Source organism: Oncorhynchus clarkii, chromosome 7 (genome assembly GCF_045791955.1).
Source record: "Oncorhynchus clarkii lewisi isolate Uvic-CL-2024 chromosome 7, UVic_Ocla_1.0, whole genome shotgun sequence".
In the NCBI taxonomy this organism is placed as follows: Eukaryota; Metazoa; Chordata; class Actinopteri; order Salmoniformes; family Salmonidae; genus Oncorhynchus; species Oncorhynchus clarkii.
This window is the reverse complement of record NC_092153.1, coordinates 59,065,476-59,076,945: the sequence shown is the minus strand read 5'-3', so window position 1 is coordinate 59,076,945 and position 11,470 is coordinate 59,065,476. Positions and strand designations below refer to the sequence as shown.

The following is an 11,470-nucleotide window of genomic DNA, read 5'->3' as shown; positions in this document are numbered from 1 at the left end:
TATCATATATGCATAGTCACTTTAACCATATCTACATGTACATACTACCTCAATCAGCCTGACTAACCGGTGTCTTTATGTAGCCTCGCTACTTTTATAGCCTCGCTATTGTACATAGCCTGTCTTTTTACTGTTGTTTTATTTCTTTACTTACCTATTGTTCACCTAGCACATTTTTTAAACTATTGGTTAGAGCCTGTAAGTAAGCATTTCACTGTAAGGTCTACTAAACCTGTTGCATTCAGCGCGCGTGACAAATAAACTTTGATTTGATTTGATAACACCCAGAGACAAGTCAAAAACGCCTATATCCACTGAAAAAAAGTGTTCAAAATGCATAGAATTCCCTTTCAAGATCCATATATTTGTGTTTTTTAAGGTAAAGGACACCGACCTTCCACATTTTACACTAAATAAGAAGTGATATTTCCTGGGGACAGAAAAGGCACCACATTGTAGGAATGACCCAGCTCATAAAGTATGTTGAACTTCTGTATCTTACATTTAAATTAATGTGCACATACATGTCATAGAAAGATAGGAAAAATATTTGGGATGGGATAATGCTACTTTTATAGGCATGGCCTTACGTGTCTGGATCCAGACCACTGGTTCTCAATAGGCTTTTCTGTCCTTACCTTCCAATGAGAATGACTGGTCCACCTAGTTACAAAAATATGTTTATAATTTCCACTTTAAAATTTCAGACTTGGTTTTCCCTCACGAAAAATGTATCAACCCCTACAAAAATGTATTATAATCCACATAATAATTCAAAGTTTCTGTTGCTGCAGGATTATTTTTACTGCTGTAGTAAACTGGTTCAAATTAAGATCCTACATCTACAGAGGCCAAGAGGATAACAATAATCTGTGATATCAATTCAAAGAAACCCAAATACTTCTCTGGAATATTTATAGCCACAGTCTTATCCATCAAATAATTATGTGCAAATGTTGATAGAGCAAATTCCCCACAGATTAGGTTAGGCCCCACTCATCATAAATCGACAACAGATATTTGTACTTCTCTTTCTCAATCAATATATGAACAAATGCAATAATACCAATGTCGTATATCTTTAGTGAGATAATTGGCGTACACTCTAATGCCACATACTTGGCTGAATTGTAGGACCTGCAAATAGTCTCATTTCTTTCTAACATTCTTACAGTTTCAACAGCCACACAGTCAATTTATTGGTAGCTTATGTGAAAGAAATGTGAAGCAAAATGTACAATTTACAATGTGTTTAATCAAAATGATTCAGTTGAGAAAATGCATCTTATTGACTCTGTAAAAGGTGATATAATCTTGTTGAAGCACTACAATTCTCTTTTCTATTGTACAACATCAACTAGTTTATCAGCAGGCACAAAATGCACGCACACACACACACACACACACACACACACACACACACACACACACACACACACACACACACACACACACACACACACACACATCTGACTGTTTAATATACTGTATATCAATTCAGAATTGGGCTCTCCAACCCTGTTCCTGTGAATTACCCTCCTGTTGGTTTTCGCTCCAACCCTAGTTGTAACTAACCTGATTCAGCTTATCAACCAGCTAATTATTAGAATCATGTGTACTAGATTAGGGTTGGAGCGAAAACGTACAGAATGGGAGCTCTTCAGGAACAGGGTTGGAGAGCCCTGTGTAGGCAGTATTGTCGTACAGGCACTGCAATGTCGTTAGAGTAACTGGGGTGTTTATGTCATGTGACCGAGAAGCTACTGTCCTCAGCATCTCAAGATACATTCCATGGCTGCCAGCGCTCTATTCCCTCAATGAACAGGCAGCTCTCTGCCTTCCAACGGAGCCAGATCTGTCACCCAACCATGCTGCAGCTATCACATAGCCTCTAATGGCGCTGGTCGCTCTGAGCATGTCAGGACTCAAAGGGCAAGATGGACTGGGCGGGGCCCAGGGCTCCGGGCGGGGTGAGGGTAACGGGGAGTGTCTTGGGAAATATGAGGACACCAGGACTGGTCATCTGGTCTGGCATATAAAAAGGGTGCAACATTTCATCCAAACACATGTAAACACTGTGGTGGGTGTGAGTCAGTGGTGGCTGGTGACACTTTAAATGGGGAGGACAGGCTTACAGTAATGGCAGGAACAGAATAATGGAATGGCCTCAAACACATTAAACACATGGCTTTCCATGTGTTTGATCCATTCCATTGACTCCATTCCATTCATTATTATGAGCCTTCCTCCCCTCACCAGCCACCTCTGGTGTGAGTATCTAGACCTCTTTGCGCAGGGCCACTTTCACACTGCTGAAGATTTTGCCCAGGGCTTCAAAGAAGGGGTCACAGAAGGTCTGGATGCAGAGGGAGTAGATACGACTGATGCACTGTGACTCGATCAGGCAGCTCTTGATGCAGGGCACCACAGCCCAGATATGACAGAATGAGATGCAGGCGAAGAGGAAGCCCCAGAGCAGAGCCACGGGGATGCCGAAGATGGCTGAGAGGATGCGGTAGCACCAGTACTTGGACACAGTGAAGGTGGTGTAGCTGAGCTTCCACACCCCATCCAGACTGTGTGTGCCGTCAGGCTCTGCGATTACATCCTCAAACTCTACCTGCAGGGAAGGAATACCATGGACGACGTTAGTGAATTCTCACTGATGAAAGGAAGTCTAGTGTTTTCTGAGTACCTAACACCAGGGCCAGGATTTAATCAATGACGTGTTGTCAACAAACCCATTGCACTGTCGACAATATGCCTTTGGAAGGTCATTTTCTTAATATTCACGGAAAAGTAATGGTAAATGCTGTGAATGTTGGCACAAGTGTAAATTCCCTTTTAAAGTCAAGAACAATGTGCTTAGCAACAGTGCACCCTTGATTGAATCCTTGCCCAGTTTCCTCACAAATCAATGGTGATTATGCATTATGATTATGCAAAAATACATGTGTTATTATGACTTAACAACATTACTGTTATCATTAGTAGGGCCTGGGATACATAGTGGATGAAATAAACACAACTATACTGAGGCCCTATACCACACTTCAATCTGTTCTGTGTACTGTACTAACAAATAGACCCCTTTCTGTGTTTGCAAACATTGCCACACTAGGGACACAGGGAGTTCTCATAGACCGCTAGCAAAAAAGCCTCCATTTACATGTTGCTTATGAGTGCATTTCCCACTACCTTGGATTATGATTGGATTGTAAAGCTTGTATGAATGACCTGCTTATTATAATGTGTGTTATCGTTGCCCATCAACAGCATTATACGTTAACATTTTTTTTTTAAACACTTCAACTTCAACTGGTAAACATACCCTTCGCTAACTTTACTACAGACTATATCTGTCACGCCATGGTCTAAGTATTTTGTGTTTTTCTTCATGTATTGGGTCAGGCCAGGGTGTGGCATGGGGTTTTTGTATTGTGGTGTGTTTTGTCTTGGGGTGTTGGTGTGTATGTATTGGGATTGTAGCTAGTGGGGTTATCTAGCAAAGTCTATGGCTGTCTGGAGTGGTTCTCAATCAGAGGCAGGTGTTTATCGTTGTCTCTGATTGGGAACCATATTTAGGCAGCCATATTCTTTGAGTTTGTCGTGGGTGATTGTCCTTAGTGTCCTAGTTCCTGTCTTTGTTAGTTTACACAAGTATAGGCTGTTTCGGTTTTCGTTACGTTTTTGTAGTGTTTGTATTTAGATTTGTGTTTCGTTTGTTGAATAAACATGGATCGCAATCTACACGCTGCATTTTGGTCCGACTCTCCTTCTACCGAAGAAAGCCGTTACAATATCAATGAGCGTTAACTACTGAATCCAAAATAGGTATTTGGCAAAGATCACAACTAAATATACTCTTAGCAACTGCTCAAGCAATAATCAAAACAACATTGTAAGCATATGAGAACCCCAAAGACGTGTTTTGTTTAGAAGTAATAACTACAGGATGTAAATGTGGTCTATGTTAAATGGGCGCAGATGGTGATGGCTTTCATTTTCTGCCTCCAAAAGTCAGTGTGTGACATCATTGTGTTGTGTACTGAAAAGGGGCTGAAACCCAGCATTTCTTCACGTAAAATGCAAGTCTATGATGGCCCAGTTTGTAATTGCTTGTTGTGTTCAGTATCCAGCACCTGGTCCTTACATAGACATCTGCAACTCAACCCTGAATGGTAATTAACTTGTTACACTCAACAGATGCAAACCAATTTCTAGAATTTGAAATATTACTACTGAATCACAGTCTATTCCTTTTAATTATCACAACTTTAAAATTGGTTGTAGGCATGCTTTCCAAACTGAAAAGTGGTGCGTGCGTATGTATTCACCCCCTTTGTTATGAAGCCCCTAAATAAGATCTGGTGCAACCAGTTACCTTCAAAGGTCACATAATTAGTTAAATAAAGTCCACCTGTGTGCAATCAAAGTGTCCCATGATCTGTCACATAATCTCAGTATATATACAACTGTTCTGAAAGGCTCCAGAATCTGCAACACCACTAAGCAAGTGGCACCATGAAGATCAAGGAGCTCTCCAAACAGGTCAGGGACAAAGTTGTGGAGAAGTACAGATCAGGGTTGGGTTATAAAAAATATCAGAAACTTTGAACATCCCACAGAGCACCATTAAATCTATTATAAAAACATTTGAAAGAATATGGCACCACAACAAACCTGCCAAGAGAGGGCCGCCCACCAAAACTCACGGATAAGGCAAGGAGGGCATTAATCAGAGAGGCAACAAAGAGACCAAAGTTGACCCTGAAGGAGCTGCAAAGCTCCACAGCGGAGATTGGAGTATCTGTCCACTTTAAGCCGTACACTCCACAGAGCTGGGCTTAATGGAAGAGTGGCCAGAAAAAAGCCATTGCTTATTAAAGGGGAAAAAAGCAAACACTTTGGTGTTCGCCAAAAGGCATGTGGGAGACTCCCCAAACATATGGAAGAAGGTACTCTGGTCAGATGAGACAAAAATTTAGCTTTTTGGCCATCAAGGAAAAATGCTATGTCTGGTGCGAACCCAACACCTCTCATCACCCCGAGAACACCATCCCCACAGTGACGCATGGTGGTGGCAGCATCATTTCATTGGCAGGGACTGGGAAACTGGTCAGAATTGAAGGAATGATGGATGGTGCTAAATACAGGGAAATTCTTGAGAGAAACCTGTTTCATTCTTCCAGAGATTTGAGATTGGGACAGAGGTTCACCTTCCAGCAGGACAATGACCCTAAGCATACTGCTAAAGCAACACTTGAGCGGTTTAAGGGGAAACATTTAAATGTCTTGGAATGGCCTAGTCAAAGCCCAGACCTCAATCCAATTGAGAATCTGTGGCATGACTTAAAGATTGCTTTACACCAGTGGAACCCATCCAACTTGAAGGAGCTAGAGCAGTTTTGCATTGAAGGATGGGCAAATTTCCAGTTGTTAGATGTGCCAAGCTTATAGAGACATACCCCAAGAGACTTGCAGCTGTAATTACTGCAAAAGGTGGCTCTACAAAGTATTGACTTTGGGGGGAGGGTGAATAGTTATGCAGGCTCAAGTTTTCTGTTTTTTTGTTTTATTTCTTGTTTCACAATAAAAAACATTTTGCATCTTTAAAGTGTTAGGCATGTTGTGTAAATCAAATGATACAAACCCCCCCAACATATATTTTAATTCTAGGTTGTAAGACAACAAAATAGGTTAAATGCCAAGGGGGTGAATCCTTTTGCAAGCCACTGTAAGTAATGAAAATACTGAGCTATAGCATACTCTGAAAAAATATCTAAAATATCAAAAATATTTATCTCAAAAATATTGACACCCTGAAAGATTCTTAGAAATAAAGTAGTCAAAAGATTAGTATTTGGTCCCATATTCCTAGCATGCGGTAACTACGTCAAGCTTGTGACTCTACAAACGTTTTGGATGCATTTGAAGTTCATTTGGATTGGGTTTCAGATTATTTGTACACTATAGAAATGCAAAATAATGTATTGTGTCCTTCTGGAGTCACTTTTATCGTAAATAATGGGTTTCTAAACACTTCCACATTAAAATGGGGGTGCTACCATGACTACAGATAATCCTGAATGAATCGTGAATAACACAGAGGGTCTAAGATCACACCCCCAAGACATGATAACCATTATCAATAACAGGAAAGGTTAGCATGTCTTGGGGGCTAACCATTATCAATAACAGGAAATGTTAGCATGTCTTGGGGGCTAACCATTACCAATAACAGGAAAGGTTAGCATGTCTTGGGAGCTAACCATTATCAATAACAGGAAAGGTTAGCATGTCTTGGGGGTACATTGCAATCTTTGACCCTCTGTAATTTTCTCACTCATCATTATTCATGATTCTTTCAGGATTATCTGTAATCGTAGTAGCATCCACATTAATGCAGAAGTGTTTAGAAATATGGTTTACTCTTATTTAGAAAAAATGTCACTCCAAAATGACTAAATACATGATTTAACATTAATTTATGTTGAGCACAAAATCATCTGAAACATAGAATATAATAATATATATAATATAATGTAATGTTTTGCATACAATATAGTTCAGTATTTACATATTTTATTTTATACAGTCATTATTGCTCATCTTCATCAATAATTTCTGACCCCACTGTACATGCTATACTTAACAGATGACTCACTCAAGTCAATAAAAGTTTTTTCATACGCCCTGTTTAGCCAGGCAGTAGACTATCTCCTTCCACGCTCTCCTGAGCTCTGGGGAAATATAGCGCATGATAGATTTCACTGTATGTAAACTTGACGACAAACACAGGAAAAGCAGCTATAAAGCTCTGAAAAGAAACCACCTCATAATATCCCTGTCTGTCACAGCGCTTTAGCCCCATTCCAGAAATAAACGTTGGGTGCCGTGCTGGGGCATAAGGAACAGGCCTGGGACTATTTTGGGACATTCATGGCAGCAACACAGCAACATACTGAAGTGTTCAGTGTTGGCTTTAAGTTTAGACTTTAGACTTAATTTTAAACTAAGGTTTAAAGCTTGTCTTTCCTTACTTGAGGCAAAACAAGTTCAACCTGTAGATTCAGTGTGCGTGTGAGTGGGTGGCGTCGTCATGGTTTACCTACCTTGATCACATCCTCATTGATCAATTTAGGGTCTCTGTTGATCAGGTCGATCTCCTTGGTGTGGCTGTCTTTCACAAATTTCTCCTCGTTGGTGTTGTACTGGTACTGGTCGGCCATGGTGGCGCCGTGGGCCTGGGCTGGGGCAGAGGCAGGGAGAGTAGTGGGGCGTGGAGGGCTGGGGCAGAGGACAGTGAGTGTGAACCCACTGAAGCAGACTGCAGGCAGCCCCCTCAGTCACACTGATCCTCCCTGTTACTACTGTGACGACACGGCTGAAATTCCCGTGGACAGCTGCTGCCCCCACATGCGCGCACACACACACACACACACACACACACACACACACACACACACACACACACACACACACACACACACACACACACACACACACACATATATACACACACCTATACACATACACCTACACCTGCACACACACTTACACACCCACACACCTAGACTCACACACCTAGACACACACTCACAGCAAAAGCATGTCTGAAAGGGGACCCCAGAGCCGTGTCAAATTTCACACTGGGCTGTGGGGTCAGCAGGGCAGGGCTTACATGGTAGCATGAATTTCCACTCTAGGGTGATGCAGTGACGCCTCTCCTACTCCTGCTCCCACTAACACCAACAGTTCACTACAGTACCATCGGTGCTGACCAACAACTTCCAGACAGGAAGAATGTAGGACTTTGTCATAAACAGTAATCCACTGTATTATGCTTAGTCAACAAAGTATATGTGAATGCATAGAACATTTTCACAACAAGATACTTCATTGATAAAGGGTTCAAGTAAAGAATGAGAATGTATACATATTGGATTTACCAGATCATTCATCATTCATCCATGTTTTGTTGTTGTATGATTTGTTTTTGTTTTTATAGAGGCCAAAAGTCATTGAATGTTGTTTGACTGTGTAACAGTCCTCAGCCCTCTGGTCACTAGCACAAGGTTTATGTTGTAATCCCAGATCGGTGTCTGTACCTCTTCCCTTCATTCATAAAAGGTGAACGTGATCCTCTCTCTGTATCCTCACCGGTCATTGAAGTAAAACTCGTCCACCTCTACTCATCAACGTATTGATGAAAGCACAAGAAAGCATACTGTAGTTCAGCAGGTGTTGATGCATACCTACATTAACAATTAGAAACATGCACTTTACATATGCATTTTTTGGAATGTAATTACTTTTAATAAGCAATGGATGATGTGCATTTCAGCTGTGAACTGACCATCATTATACAATGTCAAATGAGTTTCAGCTAGCCCTGTAGACAAATGCCCTCTTGAGGTGCTCATTTTCAGTCATCATTAAGCTGTCACCCACTGTGATAAAAAATATATTTTATTGAGAATCTTGTCTAGCTTTATATTGATAAACTACCGCTGACATTGCAAATGTTACAGTTAATAAGCAGTCAGTGACATAATTGACAACTTCCATTATGTCTATTAACAAATTCTATGGGCTGTACAGCGAGCAAATAGAATAAAAAATAAATGACATTTTCATTTATGAGTCAAGCCTCACTGGTGGTAGAACACTGTGCAGTGTGTCACTGTCTCAATATGTCCACTATAAAGTATTTAATTTAACCTATGGCATATTGCTGGACAGCACATAGTAGTGAGTCAGTGCCAATGCAAGACTAGTTACTGTAAAACAGATTTTTTTTAACTAGGCAAGTCAGTTATGAACAAATTCTTATTTTCAATGACGGCCTTGGAACAGTGGGTTAACTGGCTGTTCAGGGACAGAATGACATATCTGTACCTTGTCAGCTCGGGGATTTGAACTTGCAACCTTGCAGTTACTAGTCCAACACTCTAACCACTAGGTTACCCTGCTACCCTCACACCCTGGCCTTGTGAGTCTCAGGGCAAGACAGAACAGAACAAGAGTGACCATAGAACATTTCTGGAAAACCAGGGAATTCATTCAATTTACCCAGAATTTTGCAACCCTAGTTAGTAGTAGCTGATTTCATTGACAAATCAAAATCAATATTAAATTAGAGTACTTTGGAGACAAGAAATTGAGTGTTTTATCCCATGGCTCCCGTCATCCCAGGCACATCCATCTTCTACCAGGGAAAGAGCATACTCAAACTCGTCATTGTACTGTAGGTGATAGACGCTTTGATGGTATGCATTCTGTATGAAGAAAGCAAGAGCTTGTCATTGACTTCATATAAGCCTGTATTATTCATGAATTATCTTTATCATCCTTAAAAGCTCTACTAACTCACCAGTGCATTTTGTATCTATTTTGTATTATAAGCCTGCACAAATGATCTCTACTTCTTATGGACATGTGTTTTAGTGGTATTTTAAAGTAGATATTATGGCCTCGAGATGGGAAAACTGGGTCCATAAACTCAACAGAACCACAGTGACTCTCGACCCCTCCTGCCTCCAGTATTTGTGCTGCAAACGTTTATTTTGGGCGGCTAGAGTCAGTCTGGAGTATTTCTCCTGTCCCCTCTCTCTCTCTCTCTCTCTCTCTCTCTCTCTCTCTCTCTCTCTCTCTCTCTCTCTCTCTCTCTCTCTCTCTCTCTCTCTCTCTCTCTCTCTCTCTCTCTCTCTCTCTCTCTCTCTCTCTCTCTCTCTCTCTCTCTCTCTCTCTCTCTCTCTCTCTCTCTCTCTCTTTCTGTTTCTCTGTTTCTCTTTCTCTCTCTCTCGGAGGACCATGCCTCAGGACTACCTGGCCTGCTGTCCCTTGTCCACCTGGTCGTGCTGCTGCTCCAGTTTCAACTGTTCTGACTGCGGCTATGGAACCCTGACTACTTTTTTCGGCTCTCTCTCTCTACCGCACCTGCTGTCTCTAACTCTGAATGATTGGCTATGAAAAGCCAACTGACATTTACTCCTGCACCCTCTACAACCACTGTGATTATTATTATTTTACCCTCCATTTGAACATATTGGCCATGTTCTGTTATAATACCCCTATAAAACGCAATACTCTCTCAAAATAAATGTATCATCTGATTTAGGATTCCTTACAGTTGTCACGATCAGTCATTACATCCTATATTTACTTGTTGCATAAACAAGACCATATAAACATTATGATGATATGGAAAAGAGGAAGGAGAAGAGGAAAAATAAGTGTTAGCTAAGCAAGCAACAGTAATAGCAGTGTATCACTATTGTAAGCCTGTTGCAATTTATCTCCACCAACAGACTGCTGTCCAGTAGCATGCAAAAAATACTGTATTGAGTCAAGTGAAGTGTGTCTTTAGGGAAGAGCAGTGGCTTGATCATGTTCCCTGTACCAGTTCCCTTTGGGCAGAGAGACAGAAAGTGGGAGAGATGGAAACAGGGGGTGGGAGAGAGGAAAGGGGAGTGGTGGAATGGGATCAGAGTGTGGGCTGGGGTCTGGTGGGCTGGGGGTCGGGGCACGGAGAAGGAGGAGGGACAGAAATAGATCCCTGATTGTCACGGAGGGCATGCCTGTGTCTCCTGTGTGTGTCAATGCTGTAAACTGCAGTGGGTCCTGACTGGCAGACTGAGCCAGACAGATGGCACCCCAACAGATAGACCGAAGACTCCTAGATGTTTTGACATTGATGTTGACTTCTTTACTGAACAGTAGGGTCCACCAGACAACTTAAAAGGGTTTCTTACAATCCCAGAGAAATTGAAGAATGTATCCTTGTGGTATAGGCAAGGTTCACTGCAATTTCCATTGAAAATGAACTGTATCACAAAAATAGTTGCTTCAGAAGTTTGTCCCTTTCCCCTGCTGTATCTTTGCACAACTACTAGCTCCAGAGAATGGTAGTGTATGCATGCTAAGGGTCAGAAATCCCAATGATTAGTATGGTAGAGTGCATTAGCATCTCACAACAGCTGTGCAGTGCTTTTAAAGTTTGCATAATTTGAATTGCTGGGGCAACTATAATTGCCTAAGTCTATTTAGGCTCCAGAGACAAGTCTGTAGCTCATTATGTTTTATCTTAATTGCTAACACATTTCTTCAAGCTATGGTTTAGAGATGAAACTGACTCCAATGAACCAATAATAGTTCTAAATTAGTATTTTGCACTAAAATAAGAAAAAATAAATAATATTATTTTTTAGATACGGTGTAATATAATTGAACAGATTTTACTAAATAAATATGACAAGTTCTACTTTTTAAAATCCATCCTTTGCAGAGTAAAGGTTGCAAAGTAATTTGTTCTTTGAGAATAAGACATGACTGCAAACAACCAGTGCCAATGTAGTGTGCTTCAGCCCAGCCCACTCCCTCCATCCTCCCTCCCTCCCTCTTTCCTTCCCTCCACCCTCCCTCCACCATCCCTCCACACTCCCATAGAAGGTGGCAGAGCCAAACA

At 41.2% G+C, this 11,470-nt stretch overlaps 1 protein-coding gene across 1 annotated transcript; it reads right to left on the bottom strand.

Annotated features, from left to right (window-relative positions):
- Positions 1-1,235: 1,235 nt before the first annotated feature.
- LOC139413563 (caveolin-3-like) lies at positions 1,236-7,604 on the bottom strand. The gene is made up of 2 exons (XM_071161069.1): positions 7,116-7,604; positions 1,236-2,620 (listed from the first exon to the last, which is right to left on the bottom strand). Exons 1-2 carry the CDS (start codon positions 7,230-7,232, stop codon positions 2,279-2,281), a joined length of 459 nt encoding a protein of 152 aa, XP_071017170.1. The 5' UTR covers positions 7,233-7,604; the 3' UTR covers positions 1,236-2,278.
- Positions 7,605-11,470: the final 3,866 nt, after the last annotated feature.